The sequence below is a fragment of the Bidens hawaiensis genome, unplaced genomic scaffold (genome assembly GCF_021521415.1).
Source record: "Bidens hawaiensis isolate Kalapana, Puna unplaced genomic scaffold, B.hawaiensis_p1.1 tig00033830_1, whole genome shotgun sequence".
Taxonomy (NCBI): Eukaryota; Viridiplantae; Streptophyta; class Magnoliopsida; order Asterales; family Asteraceae; genus Bidens; species Bidens hawaiensis.
The window spans coordinates 67,939-91,868 of record NW_027495812.1 but is presented as its reverse complement, the minus strand read 5'-3'; the positions used below and the strand labels follow the sequence as shown (position 1 = coordinate 91,868).

Genomic DNA, 23,930 nt, shown 5'->3' with positions numbered 1-23,930 from the left:
TCGTTATTCCCTTCTTGAGCTGTGCACGGCTAACTGTATAATATTTACATGTATCAATTAACTACTACTACTCATGTTGTATTTCTATCTTTATACAACCCACAACGAAAGGGGGTCCGGGGGCAGCGCCCCTGGCAGCGGGGTCTAGGGGCGGCAGCCCCCAGCAGGGTCCAAGGGGCAGAGCCCCTGGCTGGGGTCGAGCTGCCAGGTCAACTTGGAAAAATTTTATTTACATTAACTGTCTTAACACATTTTTCATTAGGTTTTTAATTTATTTTCTAAGCGAACTTAACTTTAGGCGAAGTTAAACCTTAAGCGAACTTAGCTTTAGGCGAAGTTAAACCTTAAGCGAACTTAGCTTTAGGCGAAGTTAAACCTTAGGCGAACTTAGCATTAGGCGAAGTTAAACCTTAGGCGAACTTAGCTTTAGGCGAAGTTGTCATCAGGCGAACTTAGCTTTAGGCGAAGTTGTCATCAGGCGAACTTAGCTTTGCAAGCGAAGTTTATCAGGCGAACTTAGCTTGCAGGCGAAGTTGTCATCAGGCGAACTTAGCTTTTAGGCGAAGTTGTCATCAGGCGAACTTAGCTTGCAGGCGAAGTTCATCAGGCGAACTTAGCTTGCAGGCAAAGTTGTCGGCTGCAGCTACTGTTCGTCCTTAATCATCTTCGTTTCTTAACCAAACAACTCGATTTAGGTATCCACGGAATCGTCTGACCAGCGCCTACAAACCCCAACCATCAAATCGGCCTAACATCGATGTTTAAGGGGTGCGATTTAGGCATATAGGTTACGGGTTCTTTTATCAATCGATTAACCCATCAAATCTTAACCATTTTCAGTAAGTTTAGCTTTGTAGGATTCGTTTTTACCATACAAACACAGATCTATCATTTCTATACTAATCCAAACCTAAACGAACAAGTTCTCGATATAAACGTACCGTAAATGAGTCGAACTACGAACACGAGCTGGTCTTGTTGCTTTGGTTCGTCACGACAATCTAGCACCAACGAGCTCGGGTCCTTGCCTTTGGATCTTGGTTCGGGTTGTGTGTGTTTTGGAGTGTGTAGAGATTAGGATGGATAAATGGATGGAATGGAAAGGATTGGGGTTTAAGGGGGTATTTATACTCCCTTAAGCCCATGGACCGAAGGCCCATATTTCCTTTTGGTCCATATCTAATCCCATCTAATTATCCTACTAAGTCTTCATATTTTGCTATTATTATTATCGTTCCACTAACTCGTTTATTTCACCCGACAAAATAATATAATAAATATTACTTTAGAAATTTCGGGATGTTACACTTAAGCGAGTAAGAATCGGTTTGGTTCGGTTTCCATCTCACAACAAGTTCATAGATGGTTTCCACATGTCCAAACACTAAAGAACTTGTATAATAATGTACAAATAAAAAATACCAAAAGTTAACAATAAAATCTTTAAACAAAAGTTCAGTTTTCGGTTCGGATCGTGTTTCGGGTTAAGACCGAGGTAAGATTCTACAAACCCATAACCATAGAATTTGTAAAAATGATTTTAGAAACTTAGATCTAACAATAAGTATGTTTAAACAATTATTTAACAAAACTAGTAACAAAGTTCGGTTTACGGTTTAGAGCTATTTACGGTTAAACCGAAGCATAGACTCTTAAAAACCCATAACCATGGAACTTGTAAACATGACCAACAAACTAAAATAAGCAAGATTAATATGTATGAACAAGTTATATATATCAAGGACACGAAGTCCTCCATGAAGCCTTGCCTTATGAGGTCCGAAACCTCACCGACCGGAATCGGAGAAGTAACTACCAAAGGTAAACAAGGGGTGTATATTATATATATGTTGCACAACCATAAACAAGTATTAATAAGGCTACATAAACTAATTAAGATGAAAGACTAAAAACCTTCAAGAACACTTAAAAAGATAACCTTGAATCTTTGATGTTTGAGAGAGTTTTTTTTTTTTTGATGTTTGATGTTTGAAAGACTAATGTTTGATGTTTGATGTTTGAGAGAGTTGTAGCAAGGAAAAATGAAGAGGAAAGGTGGTGTGTATATAGGGTAATGTTGGTGGTCAAATATGGGTGTGAGACACAAGAGATTTCATGCAAAATGGATCAAGACAAAAACACAAAACAAAAAAAAAATAGATAAATAAATAAATAATAAATAAATAAATAAAAATAAAAATAGGATGTTTTCAAAACCTAGCAAGTGTGAAACAATATTGTAACATAAATCCATCATTTTGATTATAACATAAGCTTCGGTTTACAAATCGGGCCGGTTTACATAATAAACAAACACAAAAACGAATCAAACAAGACCCGAAATTGACGAATGTCACATTTGAAACCCTCTTATCCAACTTCAAAGAAAAAACACAAATCTTCTGAACACTTCTAACGAATATATATACAAACATAATATATTCAAAATTCATATTAATTTAAATATCTGGTGCTTTTAATTTCTATATCAATTACGAGAAATAAGCATTGTACTGATTACATTGAAACAAAAGATAAGCGGACAACAAGCTATGCCCCTACCTTTTTTTTAATTGCAAAACCCAATCTTTTAAAACTATATTCGCTAATATTGAAGTCATAACATAACATTTCTATATCAATTTTTCATTAATTTAGTTTTTTTTGGTTGACCCTTACGATTATAAAGTAACTAACTGAAGAAAAAAAACTAAATATTTTCAATTAGCTATTTTCACATATTAATTTATGGGGAAGGTTTATGTGCATTTTAATCTTAACATGAGAATGTAGGAAATAATACCAATTTATAAAAAAACGAAAACGTAAAAAACAATACCAATCTATATAAACAATGATTTATAATAACAAAGAAAAAAACCTAAAAATTACAACAAAAGAATCAAAATCAAGAACTAAATAATAACAACATATATCAACAAATACTTATAACAGCAAAAGAAAAAATCTAATAATAACAACAAAATATAAATCAGCAAATACTTATAACGTCTCATAATAGAAAATTAGCAAATATGAACAAAAAATAACAGCAAAAACTTATAAAAATAAACCTAATAATAACAACAAATTTGTTCTCACTGTTTTCATGTTAAGAATAAAATGTATTTGATCATGTTTCTTAATTTATGTACAAATAACATTGTTTGTAACTAGTTTTAAGGCTGTTTATCATTGCATAGACGATAACCTAGTAAAAAAATGTAAAGATCATATTACAAATTATTGATTACTGTCTCAATCAACGATGCTTGATATATTATTGTTGATACTAGGTTAGTAACCCGTGTATTACACGGGTTGAAAATGATATAATGTCAATAAAAAAATGTTTGCATACTCGATACAATTTATATGTGAAATCAAACATGAAGTATATATCATATCATATGAAACAATTATAACTATAATATTATATTTAAATCAAAATATGTTTTTTACATGGCTTTCAAATATGTCATCCACGTTGAAGTAATAAGAAATTGTTAATATTGTAATTTTAAGAAAGTCATAATTGAGCTAATTAATTAATATCAAATAGTAATAAATGCATTGATAGTTATGGAAAAAGTTAAAATACAGAGGGATACAAAAATGAGAAGCGTGAAAATGATTCGTCACCATACAAAAAACTCATAAAAAATCAAAAAAAAAATCATAATTCAAAATATAAATAGAAACCGAAAAATTTTAAAAAACTAAAATGTTTCCCCCGTCATTCCCGTTCAAAAAAAAAAAGACAAAATGACGAAAACGAACAAAAAGCACAATTATAACTAAAAAAAGACACAATAAATCACAAAATATAACACGATGCCGAACAAAATACAACACAATGTTGAGTAATATAAAACAATATAAAGGAAAAAAAGATACGGTGTCAAGGAAAAAATACACAATCAATTACGAATATAAACACAAAACACAATGATAAACAAAAGAGCATAATGATATTTTTCCCTCAACATTGTTTTTTTTAAGAAATGAGGAAGACGGTGGAAATATATTTGTATTTTTACTTTCTTTGTTTTTTTTAATTCAATTTTGAGTTATGATTTTTTTGTTATTTTTAAAAGGTTTTTTGTGTAGTCACAAATCATTTTCATTTTTGTCTCCATTTGTAGAATAACTTGACCCTAATTATTATATCATTTAACATAAAATTTATTAAATTGAATGAATGGTAATTAAAAAATTAGTTGATTATGTGAAATATGTATAAATGAAAATTGATTAGTTTGCATCCCATGTGAATGACATATTTGAAGGCTATGTGAAAAATGTGTTTTGCTTTAAAAGATTAGTTAGATGTTGGAACATAACACTTGTTAACATCAACAAAGTCGATCTCTTTAATATCTCCATTTAATTTGCTCGACCTTAATCATAAACAAACTCAAAGAAATAGATGACTTCAATGTCATAAGTACCATCAAATATAGTATGATTCTTGCCAACGAGAATGGCATTGCCGAACATCTAACTAACTTAGTCAGCACTTACATTTTAAGAAAAACTTAATTAAAATCAATCTGTATTCACCACATAAAAAAACTAGAAATCAAAACTCTCACCAAAACAATTTCTTATCAATGTGATAATGAATTGGATTTTAATGTGTTTGGTATAAGTCCATGTCCTCGTGAAGAACTCAATACCTGTTTATAATCATGAGTGAACAAATGCTGGTTGGAAACTTGATATGAGTGGTTAGTCGTTATTCTTGAGTCTGTTTTGGATAAAATGCCGATTAATTAGATGCTAGCTAAACCAAGAAATGAAAATCAATATTCCCATGACACAATTAGTCAAAAACTCAAAAAAAGCCTTTGTGTTGTGAGCGACTGAGCGGTGCTAGGAGGACACGGAGAAGCCATGTCAGCTGACTAGGCGCGGAATGCCCCACAGGTGGGTCGCTATTGGGCGTTACCCATGTTGTTGTTACCGGACCGTACCGGCCGGTCGGACAGTCCGATCAAGATTCGGTCCACTGACTGGTCCGGTTTCGCTCGGGCCGGTCCGTACCGATTCAACCAGTCCAGTTGAACCGATTTACTATGGAATTTTTTTTTTTAAAAAAATCTTTTTTTCAGTCCTGCCAGTCATTTTTTTTTTACCAAAGTTGTTCGACTGGTCCGCCCAGTTCAACCGGTGAACCGGTTGCCCGCCCGATTATGAAAACATTGGGCGTTAGAGAGCTTGATGTGGAGGCTCTAGCATACACGAGACAGAAGTTTGTTTTAATAGTTTATTTTCTAAAACTATCATAACGTATATAATCCAATCATATAGGCTGAGCATGCGATTTTCTTTTAAAATACCTTTTTTTAATGCGTTTACAGATGGAGATACGTTTGGTATAGAACCGGTGCCGACGGATTTACAGTAGAAAATTATATAAAAAGAAAAGAAACGTATAAAACACAAATACTAGCCATAGCATAGAGAGAGAGTCTGTCAGGGTGATCAGGTCATGACGTCATGATCAGGTCCATTATTAGTTCTCAAAAGGCCCAATTAAGTTGCAACCCTTTCTTCTATCTCACAAGCACACACCTGTGAACTTTTGGCAGTTGGCGCCTCCCGTTGTAAAGTAAGCTCACACTCCCAATTTGATGTAGTTATCACTTCGTACTGTTCAATTCAAGTTTGCTATCACTTAACAATGTAATCCTGCTTGAATGTGCATTCAGTTTAATCATCTCATTCCTCGTGTACGAGCGTTCAATTTGATATTATGAATGAATATGCTGATTTTGTTCAATAGTTTATTGGACTTCAAAATTATGCTGAAATTGAACCAACTTTGTAGAATCTATCTACTTTGATTTTTGTCTGAAAAGCTTCTGATAGGTTACATACATTATTAGTATTTAGTAATCCTCATTTCAAAATGGAAATGTAGGTAAAAGAATTCAAAATAACTGTATTTTAAATACCTGAAAACCAGATCTGTTTATATACCTGTCATAATGTTCAAACTATGGATAAAATAATGACTAATAAACAAACTTAATGGATAATGACACATAAATAAAAATAATAATAACTATAATAAATAATAAACTCGGTTAACAGTAGGTTTAGCAGCATTTTACCAATCTCCCTCACATTCAGCAGTGATACTGGAACCAAATGCTAACTTCACTTCTATATTTATATATTCACAGTTGGTTACATTGTTTTTTGTAATCATCTTATGAAAACAATAGGCTTTTTTCTTAAATTGTTAGTTCTATATTTACAAGCTCACATTCTTCATCTTATGCAACATTTCAACTTCATTTATGTTTTCTTTGCTAGATTGCATATACTCAAAATGATGACAATTGGTGCTTCGGCCCTGCAAATAACTGCAAGGCCATCAGTTTTTCTTACACAAAGAAGTCTTGGGGCTACAATGGCAACTTTTGTACACGAATCCGATAGAACTTTGTCATCTAAGCTTACCAGCTCGTCTCATCGGCCATCGGTTCTTAAGTTTAACCATAAATCCACAACAAGTCGTCCTAGGTTTCAAAAGTTTGTTACGAGGTCAATGTCGCAAGCTTCTGGAAGCAAGCCTGTTTCCCAGCTGTCCATTGATTTAAAAGGTTGAATCCTTGTGTTCCGTGTTTTCTTAATGATGATGTCATAATGGTTATTTTATTTGTTAACTGTAATGTGAAGGTAAAAGGGCTTTTATTGCGGGTGTTGCTGATGATAATGGATACGGTTGGGCTATTGCAAAATCTTTAGCTGCTGCTGGTGCTGAAATTCTTGTTGGAACATGGGTGCCTGTAAGTAACGCAATCAACTCATGTGGGTCAATTGGTTAAATTTAAAAACGTCATATAGAAAAAAACAGGTCAAATGGGTTGAAATTACATGAATTTTTATATTTACACGGATTATGTCTATCCATAGCTTTAGATTAGAATATAATTTCTGCAATCATAATTAACACATTAGTTATATATGTGTATGCATATATTTTAAATTATTGGTCATGTCTAGGGCTGTAAGTGAGCTAAGCTGCTCGTGAGCTACTCGAGTTCAGCCAGCTAAAAGCTTGAACCGAGCCGAGCTTAAACAAGCTGGAGCCTAAAAATAAGCTTGGTTACTAAACGAGCCCAAGCTTGAGCCAGCTCGCAAATGTAAAGGAGTCTAATAATTATATAATTCGTATTTAACATATTTAATATATATTCATATTATAATAACTATTATATATATATATATATATATATATATATAATTACGATTATCGTAACTAAGTAGTATATTTTATGTTATGTATAAAAATTATAATTACAAAATATATAAAAAATTGTTATATTTCTAATTTGTCTATTTTGACCTTTTGATGTAGGCGTTAAACATATTTGAAATGAGTCTACGCAGGGGCAAATTTGACGCATCACGACTGTAAGATATTAACTTATTTTCAACTTTATTACAATAACAAGTGGATTTTATAATGAATAATCTCATCTTTCATCCTTTCAGGCTGCCAGATGGTTCTTTGATGGAGATTACTAAAGTTTATCCACTTGATGCTGTTTTTGATAACCCTGAGGATGTACCTGAAGATGTTAGTAGTGTTTTTATATAATATAATATAACTTTAATAAAAGTGTTCAAACACTAAAAACCATGCCATTTATGCAGATTAAAGCCAATAAACGTTATGCTGGAGCAAGTAATTGGACAGTACAGGTGCACACTAAATTATAATATATTCCACTAAAACTGTAAATTTTCAACCGCGTATAGGTTTTACTAATTATGGTTATATTCAGGAAGTTGCGGAATCAGTAAAGCAAGATTTTGGTAGCATTGATATTTTAGTCCACTCACTTGCCAACGGGCCAGAGGTTGACCGTTGACCCTATCATGAACCTCAATACATCATCATTTATTTTGTTACTTAGCAAATGAATAATAATATGTGATTAGGTCACAAAACCGCTGTTGGAGACATCCAGGAAAGGTTATTTAGCTGCGGTATCTGCATCAAGTTATTCCTACGTTTCTTTGCTCAAGCATTTCCTTCCAATTATGAACCCTGGTATTCACTTGCTATGCATCACAATATTTCATAACTTTCTTTTCTTTTATGATATGTTATTATGTATGACGTGTTACATTTTAATTGATCAATTACTGGGTCTTTCATAGGTGGTTCCTCTATATCGCTTACATATATTGCTTCTGAGAGGATAATTCCCGGTACATTTCTTTTTCCAATTTTGACTAGTTTACTTGTGAATGTGCCAATTGGACTTTTGTTTTTCTGAAACATGTCAAAAACATTAGTTATTTTATATAACACAGGTACGGTGGGGGCATGAGCTCAGCAAAAGCCGCACTAGAGAGTGACACAAGAGTGAGCTTGTTTATCATCTTCGTTTTAATATCAAAGGATTACTAATTATAATGATAACGCATAACAATAACAGCTAAGAATTTTATATTTTGTGTATGTGCTTGCTTTTGAAGCAGGAAGAAAACATAAAATTAGGGTGAACACTATATCTGCAGGTGATTTTATCATTTTCTTTCATGCTATTACTATATATTCTTGCTAGTGCGCGCTATTTTCCTGCACCTGAATCGCATGAGTCATACTCGGAATTTAAAAAACTTTCAGGTCCACTTGGAAACCGTGCTGCTAAAGCAATTGGATTCATAGATACAATGATTGACTACTCTTTTGCAAATGCCCCTCTACAGAAAGAACTATCTGCAGGTATTTCATATTAAAAAAAGTGACTAGTTATTTTTGAGATCAAGAAAAGTTGAGGTGAAAGTGTTTCAGGTCAACCAACCCGACCCGACCCATTTTGACCTGTTAACCAACATATACAAAGTATAATTTGCTGAAGTTTGAGAAATAAATGGACAGATGAGGTGGGGAACACAGCAGCATTCCTGGCATCACCATTGGCTTCTGCAATTACAGGTGCTCTTATATATGTTGATAACGGGCTGAATGCAATGGGTGTGGGGGTTGATAGCCCGTTGTTTACTAATCTTAATGCTCCAACAGACAAACATTAGTAAATTGCACAGTTGGCGGGTATGTGGTGAGAACAAAGTTTTTTAAAGTGACGGCTAGTAGATTTAAATTTATATATTAGTTGTCTGTAAGTTAAACTATGATTATGACATTTTAATCGTGCAAAATTTTATAATGAAAGTTGTAAATTGTTGCTGAACGGTTATTGGGCGAAAAATCTCGAATAACTACTATGAAGTATGAAAGGGCCCGGGTTCGAATTTGGATATGAGTCATTGAGTTGTAACTATTATGGTCTCAGTGTCTAGTCAAGCATGTGTTGGATGTGCTATTTGAATCCAAGTTGTATTTAGGTGTGTTCATGGTCTAGTTTGGCTGGTTTTAACAAAACAATTCTTGGATGAATTGCTAACTACGGTTTCGAGAAACAAACCAAGTACCAAACCAACTGGGTTGGATGGATTGGATGGACCGGCCGGTTTGGTGGTAGAAAACAATTAGCTCGTATTTAAAAATTTTTAAAAGAAAAACGACTCCTGATTATATACATAAACATTAATAGATGTTACATGGCCGGCTTTAAGTTTCATATCGTACCATTAAAATGATTGTTTGGACTTTGAATCTCAAACCGGTTGACTTGTTTTGGTTTGAACTACGTCGGTTTTGATGGTATTTTCACCCGTGTAATTAATTTTTATTGTTTGAGTAAACGAATTAAATTATTTATTTAAGAGAAAATTGAACTTATTCTCTTCTAACTTTTTCTGATTGCAATTTTATCGAGCCAAAAATCAAAGTTTCGTTTCCCATTATGACAAAAATATCCTTCTAAAATCAAAGCCCCTCACCCCTCCCTTTTTTTTAAATTTACCAACCAATTCAAATGAGTAGATGCCAATATCGACAACGATAGAATCGAACCGATAGAAATAAACCGACAATTCTCCCAAGCACCCAGATCAGAATGGATTCAGGACACATCGAAAACATGACGCTATATGAGAAAACACTGGACTAGTAACTCCCTAACTAATCTATTTTTCCAACAAAGGTACGTGTTTTAATGCCGGATGTACATTTTTATATTGCACTTGTGGCTCACAATAAATACATTTCACCTCATACAAACGTAACGTTGGAAACATCACAACTAACGAAGCATGATTTCTCATTTGACCGTCTCACTCTCTCACCACCCTTGTGTCTCCTCCACCGCCTTTCGCCACCGTCTCCGCCTCCTCTTCCCTCCAAAACTCTCCTTCAGACGTCACCGGAACACGGCGTCCTTCTCCACCAACGCGTCCATGGAAACAACTACCGGTTTATCTATCGATTCAATCACCGACGGATTGAAGAAACAGAGTCTGAGCGATGATGATAAACGAGTGAAATTGAGCCTTGAGGACTTCAATTGGGATCATTCGTTTGTTCGTGAGCTGCCCGGTGATCCTCGCACAGATGTCATGCAGCGGCAGGTCAATTATTATTATTATTATTATTTGATTCCATTGATTGAGATTGAATTGAATTCACATGCACTTATATCAAACCCTAACCAAATATTTTGAATTAGAATTACATATTATTGCCTTTTGAAATTAGTGGTGAGGTCCGGTACAAATGAAATTACACTACAAAAACTAAAGTAATTATTATTATTATTATTATTCAACAGACACTAGAGTACGTTTTTTCGATTGTAATTACTCTAGTTCAAAACTTTAGACATAGTTGTCAATAGCGAATAACAGTCAATTACGACAACCTACCTATACACTACATAGCGATAGCAATGAAGTAGTGGGCGCTATTTGATGTTTAGCGATATGGTATTAGAATTTTTTTTTTAAATGTTTTACACTGAAGTATTCCACAATTATCAATAAATACCACCAAAATAGCTATTATAATCAATAAATACCATCAAAATAGATTATAAATAAAAAAATAAAAAAAATTGCAGATGGTCGCTATTTCACGCTATTTGGTCGCTACAGACCACCTAGCACTAACCTGCCACTACACTACGCTATTCGCTATAGTGGGCGCTACGGGCGCTATCGACAACAATGCTCTAGTTCAAAAATTGTAGAGTAATAATAATTACTCTAGCTATTTGTACGCGTCTCACGTTATGAGTTGTTTGTATTTGATCTGAACACTTTGAAATTAAATCATTGTGGATGGTAGTTAAGTTATTTCAGTTGTATAATTTCACAAATTTTAGGTGCATCATGCTTGTTATTCAAAAGTATCCCCTTCTGTTCAAGTGGAAAACCCTAAATTAGTAGCATGGTCAGAAGCAGTTGCAGAAATTCTTGATTTAGATCCTAAAGAGTGAGTTCTTAATTTCTAATTAGTATTTACTTTCTAAATCAGTTGGATATTAATATTTATTTATAATTATTTTACAGATTTGAAAGACCAGATTTTCCCCTTCTGTTCACTGGGGCTTCCCCTTTAGTTGGAGGGTAAGCACTATGCACCACTTATTATTTTTAAACGGAAAGTCTTTACAAATTTAGAACTTAAAAAGTAAAAGCATTAACTCATTTTCAGATTACCTTATGCTCAATGTTATGGCGGCCATCAGTTTGGATCGTGGGCGGGTCAATTGGGTGATGGGCGGGCCATAACACTTGGTGAGCTTGTGAATTCTAAGTCTCAAAGGTGGGAGCTTCAGTTAAAGGGTGCTGGAAAGACTCCATACAGTCGTTTTGCTGACGGTCTAGCGGTTCTTCGTAGTAGTATACGCGAGTTTCTTTGTAGTGAAGCTATTTATAGTCTCGGGATTCCAACAACTCGTGCACTTAGCCTTGTAACAACTGGAAAATATGTTACACGTGACATGTTTTATGAGTAAGTTTTATGTAGTTAAAAGAATTTCTGTTTTTTAAACACTTTAACATCATAGTAGTCAGTAGACAATTATTCAGTTTATGACAGATATTGGTTATTTAAGAAATTAGTATGTAATGGACTCATAGGTAGGCCTTAAACGAACCGAACGTTCAGTGAACTGTTCGTGAACCATTCATCAGGAAGTTAGCCAGTTAGGTCATGTTCGTATAGTTAATAAGTGAACAAACATGAACAAATAATTTTGTTCATTTAGTCAAAACGAACGAACATTTATGTTTGTGAACGTTCCTTTATTTAAATCCATTTATGCTCTCTCATTTATGTTTGTTAGTTTACGTTTGTTTAAGTTACGCTCGTTCACATTCTTTGATATATTCATTTACAGTTTTTTTTGGTCCATTACATCTTAGTTTAGTTTTAATAACTTTATATGCCCAACACATTGTTTTTCACCTGACTTTTTAATTGTTTTAACTCAGTTATGTTCATTCAGCTATGTTTAGTTATGCTCGTTTATACTGTTAATGAACAAACATGACGTCACAAAGCTGAACACAGTCATTTAGTTTTGGCATATTTATTTCGTGTGTAAATGCAGTGGTAATCCAAAAGAGGAGCCCGGTGCAATTGTGTGCAGAGTTGCACAATCGTTTTTACGGTTCGGCTCGTTTCAAATACATGCGTCACGAGGGAGAGATGATCTTGAACTTGTTAAACGATTAGCTGATTACACTGTCAAACATCACTTTCCTCATATTGAAAATATGAGCAAAAGTGATGGCTCATCTTTCTCTACTGGCCAAGAAAATGATTCTGTTGTAGATCTAACTTCAAACAAATACGCAGGTAAATAGTAAATGATATAAAGATTTAATTAGATTTTGAAGATTTATGTATTTTGTTTAACAGTTAATTATATTTTTATCTGATGGTGAATCAGCTTGGGCGGTGGAAGTTGCTGAACGAACCGCTTCGTTAATCGCCAGCTGGCTGGGTGTTGGTTTCACACACGGTGTGATGAATACTGACAACATGAGTATACTGGGCCTCACGATTGATTATGGGCCTTTTGGGTTTCTTGATGCTTTTGATCCAAGTTTCACCCCAAATACGACTGATCTTCCAGGCCGACGATATTGTTTTGCAAATCAACCCGATGTTGGTTTGTGGAATATGGCTCAGTTTGCATCAACTCTTTCTTCTGCTAATTTGATTAATGAGAACGAGGCCGATTATGCCCTTGAAAGGTATTTGGTTATTGACCCTTTTGCCTTCCTCAGCATATTTGACTTCAAAAAAGCCAACCTTATTGTTTATGATCTGTTGCAGATATGGTACAAAGTTTATGGATGAGTATCAAGCTATAATGACCAAAAAACTTGGGCTATCGGAGTATAATAAACAACTTATAAGTAAACTGCTTAATAATATGGCGGTTGACAAAGTTGACTTCACAAACTTCTTCAGATTACTTTCCAACATTAAAGCTGAGTCAACTACCCCAGATGAAGAATTGTTGGTCCCACTCAAGGCTGCTTTACTAGATATTAGTCAAGAACGCAAGGAGGCATGGATCAGCTGGGTCAGACTTTACATTGAGGAGGTAATTTGATTGTTGAAAACCTTTTAACAAATGCATTTTTAGGATTTGTTGTAAAATCTTTATATTGTGTCAAGAGGTGGCAATTTTGACCCGTTTGGCGAATATTGGGTTGGTTTGAGTTGTGTTTTTTTTAAATGGTCCAGATGTGTAATTTCAAAACTTAAAATAAAATGGAAACAAGTCAAATGGGTTAAAAGTCACCAAGTGTTTAGCTTAAAACCTCTTATAAATCACTGTAATTAGAAAAAATTAATAGGTAAGTGTTTTGTGTTAATTATAAAAAAGAAGACCAACTTGTAAACAAGTCTAATGATGATGTGGCAGTACTTTTGAAAATCTTGAAGGTCATGTTGATACAAAAATATATAGAAAATCTATGACTATTTACCTTTACTATATTGACATATTGTTTGTAAAATCTATCTTAATGCAAACGCGTTAATGGGCTGGCTTGAATCGGTTGGACCCGTATCAAGGGTTGACCATTTTCACCTGTATCTCAAAGATTGATTATTTTGACATGTATTTCAAAGTTTGACCATTTTGGCCTGTATTTCAACAATTGACTGTGTTGATCCATATATCAAAGATTGACCATTTTGACCCGTATTTAAAAGATTAATGATTTTGACCATATTCTAAAGATTGACTTTTGACACCTCTTTGTTCAAACGAACAAAAATGTTCCGTTATTTACCAACCGAATAGGACAAATATGAACCCTTGTGTTGAACTAATTTACTAAAACTAAATTGTGTCTTTGACTTATTTCCAGTGCAATAAAGTTATACAATGTTGTTGTTTCTTTCACAAAACAAAATCGGGATTTTTTTTGGGGGGGGGGGGGGGGATTCCATGGGTTTGCCTTGGTATCGTGTTCATACTGTTGTATATTGTTTACCTGTACTTCAAAGGTTGATCGTTTTGACCGTATTTCAAAGATTGACCGTTTTGATCTGTGTTTTAAAGATTGACCGTTTTGACCTGTACTTCAAAGATAGGCCATTTTGACATGTTACCTTAACCCTCATGCCTCCCCATCTTCCTGCCTTTAATTGTATCTGGTGGTTTTTCTTTTTTCTTTTTTTATTAAGATAGACCATTTTGACATGTTACCTTAACCCTCATGCCTCCCCATCTTCCTGCCTTAAATTGTATCTGGTGGTTTTTCTTTTTTCTTTTTTTATTTTTTTAAGTACTTTTGCAATAAATTCTTATATTTGTTTGGTATGATATTTAACAGTTATCTGGTAGTGGAGTTCGAGATGAGGATAGAAAAGCTTCAATGAACTCTGTAAATCCGAAATACATTCTTAGAAACTATTTGTGTCAGACTGCAATAGACATGGCTGAACAAGGTGACTTTGAAGAAGTCAGACAGTTGCTTAAAGTGATTGAAAACCCGTATGACGAGCAACCTGGAATGGAAAAGTATGCTCAGTTGCCACCTGCATGGGCTAGCCGTCCAGGTGTGTGCCTGCTTTCTTGCTCGTCATAAGGTTTCTGGATGCGGATTTTAGAAAGTGTATGCATGTATGCTCGTATACGACACTTACATATTACAGTTGTATATCTATGTTTGTTGTGCAGCTGGTGATAATCAGTTATTAATTAATTGCTTGTTAGGTTTGTGGATATTGGAAACCTCTTAGAAAACATGCCAAGTGATTATTTCGTTTTATATACATTTATACAGATTAGAACAATTTCAAATAAAGAAGCTTGAGAATCGTATAAATACATTGAAGACAATCATATGTAACGCGGGAGAGAGAGAGAAAGTCGATTGAAATTTTTGTTTATGTATTATATATATAGCATAGCAATATGTATCTGAGTGTTTAGGAGGTTTTAAGCTTTTCTGTTGCATCAGTAGCAGGTTTTCTAAATTTCAATAAAATATTTAGGGAAATCGGTTAAATTGACCTAATTAGGATTCCCAATATATACACATATCGTTAATTGTAGAGGGTGGCTCAATATTAGGAAAAACAATGTGGGCAAGATCACTAGAGAAGCACAACTAGCTGTGTGGACCTTTGCATCTTAGTCCAAAAGTCTTTAATAATGACGCTAATTACAGCATTGACTATGTCAACCAACAATTCTTGACACCAGAAGTTGATCGGTGTTCAACATAATTGGCAATCTAATTGCAAGTATGCAAAACTGGCAAGGGTTTTAGGAGTGATTTTATGTATTGCACTTTGCAACAGAGGCGTGTGGTTCTCATACTTAAGAGTACTCTATGAATTGGAACATGAAGGCCTCAAGGAGTGGATATATGAAATTGAAACATTCATCTTCCTCCTAAGGAGAAAAAAAAATTATAAATCTCCTGTCAATCCAAAACGACAAGTGCCAAGAAAAACACACTTAAAGCTAGAATGTGGATGTTCATACACATATTGGTCTGATGCCATCAATATGGCAACGGGTTCAAACATCGTGGTACACGCCATTGTGCATCTGGTATGGAATGTAAACAAATAATGTGTTCCTTATAGTTGTTTGTGAAAGAAAAATAACAGAAAAGAATAAAAGATACCATTAATTAAATAAGAGAAAATTACAAATTTTGTCTTCTTGAATTAGTTAAATTATGGAATGGGTTTTTTTCGAAAATGAGTTTCACTCTTTATCCTTTATTTGCATATTCGCCTTGGTTTTAATCCTTTACACTAACGATCGTTAAGTTGTTCAGTTAAATTATTCATGTTGTTGGCACTTGAGGGTAGTTTTGTCAGGGGCTATTTGTGTAACTAATATTACTATTTGTTTTATTAATATTAATTTTATTTATTAGTATTACTTCTATTTATTATTCAATTAAAAGCCCATATTAAATGTAAATCATTGTCATTTCTGTTCAACCTAGTTACATATCTCATATTCACACCTAAATCACCATACCAGTTTCGGTCACACCTAGATTACCATGTCTGCACCTAGTTCGCCATTACCCTTTAACGTAGATCACCATTTCCGTTCAACAGATATCATCACTAACACCAGCTACTTTCGGCGAAAACTACACCGTTTGTTGCCACTAACTAACAGCAACACATCTACCAAATGGTTGAATGTGGTAGGTCCAACTTACCAAATGTTGCATAAATAGTCCTTATAAGTGGTTTACTATATTACAATCTGACTCTTAATTTTAATAATGTTATAAAAATAGCCCCTCAAGTGTAAAAGGATGAAAATACCCTCAAGTGCCTAGCAAATGAGATGCCTTAAGTGAGAAACTTAACAGTCGTTAGTGTAAAGGACTAAAACAGAGGCGTTATATGCAAATAAAGGATAAAGAATGAAACTCATTTTCGAAAATGACCCATTCCATAATTCGGGTAATTTAAAAGGACAAAATTTGTAATTTTCTCAGTAAATAAAGATAGATATGTGAAATTTAGGGCTGTTCACAAGTCAAGCCTGAGTCGAGCCAGGGTGGTTTCGAGCTCGGACTCGAAGTTAAACGAGGCAACTTAGCTAGGCTCTAGCTTGATTTTGAAGTTAAATAAGCTTAAAATCGAGCCAATGAGCCGAGCCATGGCTCGAGCCGAGCCTTGGGTCGATTTTGGCTCGGCTACAAAAATGATCCAAATCAGCTCAGAATGTTTCAAATCAACTTTTTATAGCTAGTTTTATTCGAGCTTTTATCGAGCGAGCCTCGAGCTTTTTGAATAGGGATGGCAATGAAACCCGACCTGATGGGAAAACCCGAAACCCGACATAAAAGAGACGGGTAATACCCGACCCATTAGGGTTTGGGATGGGTTTGGGATTAGCTTTGAAATTTTTCACGGGTTTAGGATGGGTTTGGGATTTCTAATATACCCGATTATCTCGACCCGATTACCCGATAACATAGACCCTTTACCCGATTACATACCCGATATAGCTTATTATATTATGTATATATACTATATTCTAGATATATTATTTGTCAAAACTTGTTTATGCCGAATATTTGAGATATTTTAGGTAACCATCTTTGTAATCGATTAGTTACATTTTGTCAAAACCCGGTAGAAACACGACGCATTTTGAGCCGGGTATACCCAACGGATATTTTATCAAAACCCGATGGAAAAACCCGAAACCCGACGGGTAATTGCCCGATTAAAACCCGAAGAGTTTGGAACGAACTTTTATAACTGGGTATGGGTTTGAGAATTCCTAAACCCGACCCAAACCCGTCCCTATTTTTGAATAGCCCTGGTATGAAGTGATATGGTTTTTAGAAGTATAATCGAACTTCAACAAATTTAATTTTCTAAATCATATAAATAAGGATACATATCACTTAATATGGAAAGCAAACCGATAGTTTGTCAGTCTTGGATCACACGAATGTCCGCTAAAAAGTAAAAATGAAATAGGCAAGAGTCAAAGCAAACCGAGATAGTAGAAGACCAGAGTAGGTAAATTCCGTTGTCTTATTTATTTATTTATTTATCATCAGATAAGATATATAATAATCGAAATAAAATCCCCTTTTGGTTGGACTGGGAGGCTTTGATTTGGATTGAGGATTTGAATTGCATCTATCTAGGGTTCTGTTCTGTACTGTACTGTACTCGTATTGTTCAATCCAGCCACCAACAGCAGCAGGTTCCTTTCTTTTTTTGTGTATATTATATTATATTATTTTATATTATATTACATTACCTGTTTCATCTAATGCCACACTGAGTTTTTTGTTAATATCTAGTATACGGGATGTTGATGTTGTTAGCTTTAAGCCTTTTGTAACCTTAATGCTGTCCTAATTCAAACTTAGGAATCTATTTGATTCTGATTATATGCAAACACTTGATGAATACATATTGTTTTAGAAAAATAATGTATGCAGGCCATTTTTCTCATCTAAAGTTTTTGTTTTTCTTCTATCATTCAAGCAAAACACCCTTTTAATCATCATTCTTTAACTTCAAACGCGATATGATGACTTATGCTGGTTTAAAGACTGAGTATTTACAAAGTCATACGGCCTATTATACGGCTTGTATAATGTGACAGGCTCAATGCGCTGAAAATATTGAGTAAAAGTCATATGGGTCGATTGATGTAAAATCAACTCTGCGCACCATAGAATGTCACGTCATACATGCCATATGATAGTTGAAAAATGGTCATATGGGCTGTATGACTTTGTCAGTAGCCTGTATTTTCACGCGGCCCGTATTTCAAACCAAAGAGCGTATTTTAAGGTTTAATAAGTTAAAGATACAAATGACACTGTAACAAGCATTTACTTGTACTTTGATGAAAGTATGAAACTTCTTTTTCAACAAATATATATATGCAATGCTGGTATACAAAATGGTGATATATACATATATTTTTTTACAGGTGACCCTAAACCCGAAATGAGAATTCCACGTAATCTTGAAGTCTGGAGATTGGGCACAGTAAATTACTTAAAAGCCCTTAAACAGCAAGAAAAACTAGCTTCCGATAGAAAAACAAACAAGATTTCAGATACCCTTTTGTCCTTACAACACCCGCCTACATACACACTCGGTAAACGTAGAACCGATCACAATTTACTCGTTTCCGAATCAGAACTTGAAAACTTAGGTGCTGAACTTCACTACACACAAAGAGGTGGTGACATCACATTTCATGGCCCACATCAAGCCATTTTATACCCTATTATTTCCTTAAGAGATATCGGGTTCGGTGCTAGAAAATATGTTGAAAATCTCGAGTCAACTATGGTTGACTTATCGGCTCTGTATGGAGTCAAAGCGCACGGTCAAAGGAAATGTGAGACGGGTGTGTGGGTTGAGGAGAGAAAGATTGGTGCGATCGGGGTTCGGATTTCATCTGGGATTACATCACACGGGTTGGCATTTAACATTGACCCGGATTTGACTTTTTTTAAACATATTGTACCGTGTGGAATTGCTGATAAGGATGTTACATCGCTGAGGCGAGAGACGAGTTTGGTGCTTCCTGATGAAGAGGTTGTTCAGGATCAGTTGGTTTCTTGTTTTGCAAGGTTGTTTGGTTACAATGATATTATTTGGAAGGATATAGATGTTGAAATTGATAGTTGACTATCAAAGTTGACCAATTTTTGGTACATGAACATGACATGTTTGTACTTCTGAATGTGTTTTTCTCATTCTTTTTGAAACAAACATATTATTTATGAGCATTGGTGATTTCATATGTGCATTTTTATTATTACATGTGATTCATTTACTCTATAGATTTGAGGTGTTTTTTAATTATTGTCAACATATAGTACAATAATACACCAAGTTTGGTGGTGCATTTAGTTGTTCGATAACTGAAATTAATCAAACTATCATTTTCAATAACCTAAACTTTAGTTAGACCATTTGTTGTAGAGGCGTCATCCATGCCATATGGACATGATGGCCCCCTCCACACCACCCCGGAAAGAACGTGGAGCAACGCCATGGTGGAAAGCTTCATCACCATAATGTTGTCTTTCTGAGCAACTTGAATTCCGGACAATGAATTAATTGTCTAAACCAATAAAAAAAATCCAAATTACCTCACTTTACGACTTTCTTTTTCTTTTTCTTTTTTAAATAGTTTATTATTTAAAAACAACAACACTTAAATTAATGAGATGGTTAGTTACTTACGTGGCACGATAACTAGCTCTTGCTAGTTATTCCACAACACACGGCCTTATAGTTTAAGGTAAAATCAAGCCGAATGATGCATACCATAAAGAAAATAATAAGCAAACACACTTTTAAGTTTTGATAAACAATCTCAAGCACTATATGATAAATAACCTTATTGTATGATGATATAGAATTTTGGGATTTATATTTCTTAATTTATAATCTTTCCATATTTATGGTTTTCATCCAACTTCTGAACCATCTTCTAGTCTGCCTAGGACATACCCACTCTCTCCATCCCAGACATAACTTTAAGCCAAGAGTATAAAGTGTAGAAATGGACAAGTTATGTAAAGCTATGCATCTCATTCATTGCTTGAGGTACAAGTGACAATGATTTAAGAAAAGATGAAGATATTTTTGTTTTTTAAAGAAAAGAAAATTCTAATGCAAACCAATAATGATACGTAATGTTCTTATGCGTCAAGTGGTATAATGCGTACCACCGTAAAATACTTACCAATAGGATTAAGCCTTTTGCGTATGAAAGAAAAAATAATTAATGAATGAAAAAAAGAAGTTATCTATTGCGATGACAAGACATCTTTTATATTTGTCAGGACAACTCTTGCATTGACAAACACCTCTAGAGTTGTCGGCGACTGATCAACATCGTAATTGCACCAACAAAAGCTTTCTCTATCTTTGAAGGATCGGTTTGTGGAATACTTGTTTAACAACCAGATTAGAAAGAGAGTTTATTGACATGATATTTTGTATAGTAATATTAATCTTATACATGTTATGAAAATGCTTTAATCCGTCTTTCCAACATCAAGAAAGATGTCGCTAACGTCACAAATTTAAAGAAAGTGTTGATGAAAGTAGCAAATCAGATGTGTGATGTTTTACTTATACATAAAAAGTATGGACAAAGATGTTGAGAGTATAGATTTCTAGATAGTGAAACAAGTGTGAAAATATCTTGTAAATAACCATTTGTCACAAGAAAAAAAAGAGAGTTTTATCAAATACACTTTTTATTACTCTTTTATAAATGTCACTAACTCACTACCAACTCAACAAGGATTAAGTCAGAGAACTAGCCCAATCAAATAGGATAATTAAGTCCTTTTTTATAGGGACACATAAGCTAAATCACTCTAAGCTAAACCATTAGTTCCAATTTGTTATTTCAGAGTACTTATGCATTTTGCAATTGATCTACAATAAATGTTGAATTGTAGTACATTATCTCAATACCTTTGAATATATGCAAAAAGAAAAAGGAAACAAGTGGGTAGCAGATTTGGTGTACTATAAGCAGTCACCTTCATTTTTTAATAGTATCATCATTTCTGGTTTCATATAAATGTGACTAATTCTGTCATGTCAACAATATTTTCATTTTACAACATAAAGATTTGCCACAAATATTTTCTATATCATGTTTTGTTTGTTTTGTCATTTGTGTTGGTGTTTGGTGGTATGGCTTTAATTCTTTAAACTACAACCGTCACTCATTTTCCTCACAAATATATAAGGGCAAACATATTGTTCTTGATTTAACTTTAAAAGTTTAATGAATAATAATAACTCTATTATATACTAAGCTTTTATTAACATGTTTCAAATAATCTAAATGAACGCATATACGAATCCTGGTTACTATTTACTGATTCGTTTTTCTTTTTTATTGACTTTAAGTGGGAGGTAATAAGAAGTCAAATTAAACTTAATTTTCCATTTAGATCACTTAGCTAGAATTTTTTTTGTCATTTATAAAAAAAATCACAATATTTATTAAATCTGAGTGAATTTAAAGGTTATTATTTTTGAGTGAGTTTAATGATAAACTTTAAAAAAACTGAGTTACTGAGTGAGGGAAATTATTCAAAAAGAAAAGAAAAGAAAAGAAAAGAAAAGAAAAGAAGATAAACTACTTTTTCCGATATTTACCAAATCTACCCCTGGACCTTGTCTTTGGATTTGGACTTAACTACCAAACTACCCATTCATTAACCAATCAAACCACACACATCTTCTTCTTCCATATCTACTCCTCCTTCATCACATTTTAACACTATCTTTCTTGATCTAGTTTCCTGTTTCTTGTTCTTGAGAAACATTAGAAAAGAATGCTTTAACAAGTTCACTACTTCTGTGACCTCAACCTCACATGGTTAGTTACTTTCTTCTTAATCTTATTGTAATTCATCATTCATTATTATTGTTTTCTGCTTAAACATGTTACACTTAGTGAAATATGTTCTTATCAAAATCTTGTTTCTTGGATCTATGATTTATGCATCTTTTGATGCTTTATAGGGGATCTGATTCAAACAAGTTTACATCTTTAGGATTCTTGCTAAGTTAAATCATTCAAACTAACAGTTTTCTTGATTATGAAACAGATTTTGTTACTTGTTTTATAAGTTTCTTGATTAGTTTTCAAGAATGGGTAGGGGTAGGGGCAAAGGGAAGAAGTTGAGTTTAGCAGACAACAATGGTGATCCTGCAAGTGGAGAAGATGAGAAGACCCTTGCTCACAAAAAAAGAGGTGGGCCCCACAAGCCATTGATGGATGAAGAAGTTGAGAAGATTGAGGAAGATGATGAAGATAATGCAAGTTCTGATTTGAATGGGAGTAAGAGGAAGAGAGACAAGGAAGGAAAGAAGAAGGGTAGTTTGGTAAAAGAGGAAAGCCCGAACGGAACCCGATCTGACGGGTTTCGTCATGTCGGGAGTAGGAGGAAGAACAAGCCTCATCGAGCGGCTGAAGTTGGTGTCGAATGCACGTGAGAAATGACGTATTTGCCCCTCTTTTTAAGTCTATCATCGGTTTTAGTCATGTTTTGTTAATGTCATGTTGTCGGTTTGATTTTAGGAGGCTTTTAAGTTGACCAAGCATTTAAGCCTATGTTTCTTGCTTCGGGTCGTATTCTGTGTGTCGGTTCTTATGTTCTTGGGACCGATGAGAATACCCCGTTATCTTGTTTAAGGTTTTCTTTTCCCAAATATCTTGTGAATTTATGTATGATCTTCGCTCTAGTCGAACCTGTTGGATTTGAAATTTGATTTGAATGGACATTTTGGAAAATGGTCTCTATTTTTTATTAGCCAAGTATTAAGATATCAGGTAAAACGTAGTTTGTGCTGTGCAAATAGATTTAAAAAAAATAGTTACTATTGAATTTGTGTTTATATTTATTTTAGTGTTTGGTGAAAAAATGAAAATGCATGCTTAAATTCAAGAGTTATATAAGCTTACATATTTGGTGATGGAGGTTATTGTTTAGGTGAGTAATACTAATGGTTGTGTTGTTGAGATTTCATACTCAACTGTGGTCCATGCCAGTGGGCTGTAGGGCCTGCTAGTGATCAGGACCAACTTAATGTACTTTTTGTGGCCCAGCCCATCATAGCTGTGTTGATGGTTGCCTGTTACGACTTGTCTTGATAGGCTAGCAACTATATAGTAATTAGTAAAACAGTGTTATTCCTATGTGTTGAAGTTATCATTATCCTGTAGCTAGCTTACATTGGACACAATAGAGTGAAAAGACAAAATAAATGATTTTTAATGGTTTTCTATAAAGGTAAAATGGCTTGTTATAAACAACAGTGTTTCATATAAAAAAGATGTTTTTTTTTTTCATTAAAGTTCTTAACAAATCAAGTGGCATTATACAATTTTAGTAGCTAGTTATTAAAAAAAACAATATACAATATAAAAAATCTCTATTAAGTTCTGTAAACAAATAACTAAAAAGTAAATGATTGTTTAAACTTAAAACTTAAAACGTGCTGGGCATAGTCACATATT

The 23,930-nt window shown here is 34.0% G+C and overlaps 3 protein-coding genes and 1 pseudogene across 3 annotated transcripts; all 4 read left to right on the top strand.

Annotated features, from left to right (window-relative positions):
* Positions 1-5,600: 5,600 nt before the first annotated feature.
* Positions 5,601-9,197, top strand: LOC143585364 (enoyl-[acyl-carrier-protein] reductase [NADH], chloroplastic-like). Its single transcript, XM_077067170.1, has 13 exons — positions 5,601-5,614; positions 6,325-6,614; positions 6,691-6,800; positions 7,373-7,428; positions 7,510-7,594; positions 7,672-7,719; positions 7,803-7,877; positions 7,960-8,071; positions 8,182-8,232; positions 8,337-8,389; positions 8,463-8,544; positions 8,654-8,752; positions 8,909-9,197. Exons 2-13 carry the CDS (start codon positions 6,341-6,343, stop codon positions 9,061-9,063), a joined length of 1,200 nt encoding a protein of 399 aa, XP_076923285.1. The 5' UTR covers positions 5,601-5,614; positions 6,325-6,340; the 3' UTR covers positions 9,064-9,197.
* A 982-nt stretch (positions 9,198-10,179) lies between these two features.
* Positions 10,180-15,220, top strand: LOC143585360 (uncharacterized). Its single transcript, XM_077067166.1, has 8 exons — positions 10,180-10,500; positions 11,253-11,362; positions 11,440-11,496; positions 11,585-11,884; positions 12,486-12,733; positions 12,828-13,134; positions 13,217-13,490; positions 14,734-15,220. Exons 1-8 carry the CDS (start codon positions 10,186-10,188, stop codon positions 14,986-14,988), a joined length of 1,866 nt encoding a protein of 621 aa, XP_076923281.1. The 5' UTR covers positions 10,180-10,185; the 3' UTR covers positions 14,989-15,220.
* Positions 15,221-18,812: 3,592 nt separating this feature from the next.
* On the top strand, positions 18,813-19,558 carry LOC143585373 (octanoyltransferase LIP2, mitochondrial pseudogene; annotated as a pseudogene).
* A 2,890-nt stretch (positions 19,559-22,448) lies between these two features.
* On the top strand, positions 22,449-23,192 carry LOC143585363 (uncharacterized). Its single transcript, XM_077067169.1, has one exon. It carries the CDS (start codon positions 22,562-22,564, stop codon positions 22,904-22,906), a length of 345 nt encoding a protein of 114 aa, XP_076923284.1. The 5' UTR covers positions 22,449-22,561; the 3' UTR covers positions 22,907-23,192.
* Positions 23,193-23,930: the final 738 nt, after the last annotated feature.

Coding starts and splice junctions, on each gene's coding strand:
- LOC143585364 (XM_077067170.1), top strand. CDS start 6,341: ATGATGACAATTGGTGCTTCGGCCCTGCAAATAACTGCAAGGCCATCA. Junction 8,233..8,336: donor TTCTGAGAGGATAATTCCCG/GTACATTTCTTT, acceptor TTATATAACACA/GGTACGGTGGGGGCATGAGC. Junction 8,753..8,908: donor ACAGAAAGAACTATCTGCAG/GTATTTCATATT, acceptor ATAAATGGACAG/ATGAGGTGGGGAACACAGCA.
- LOC143585363 (XM_077067169.1), top strand. CDS start 22,562: ATGGGTAGGGGTAGGGGCAAAGGGAAGAAGTTGAGTTTAGCAGACAAC.
- LOC143585360 (XM_077067166.1), top strand. CDS start 10,186: ATGATTTCTCATTTGACCGTCTCACTCTCTCACCACCCTTGTGTCTCC. Junction 11,363..11,439: donor CTTGATTTAGATCCTAAAGA/GTGAGTTCTTAA, acceptor ATTATTTTACAG/ATTTGAAAGACCAGATTTTC. Junction 13,491..14,733: donor TCAGACTTTACATTGAGGAG/GTAATTTGATTG, acceptor GATATTTAACAG/TTATCTGGTAGTGGAGTTCG.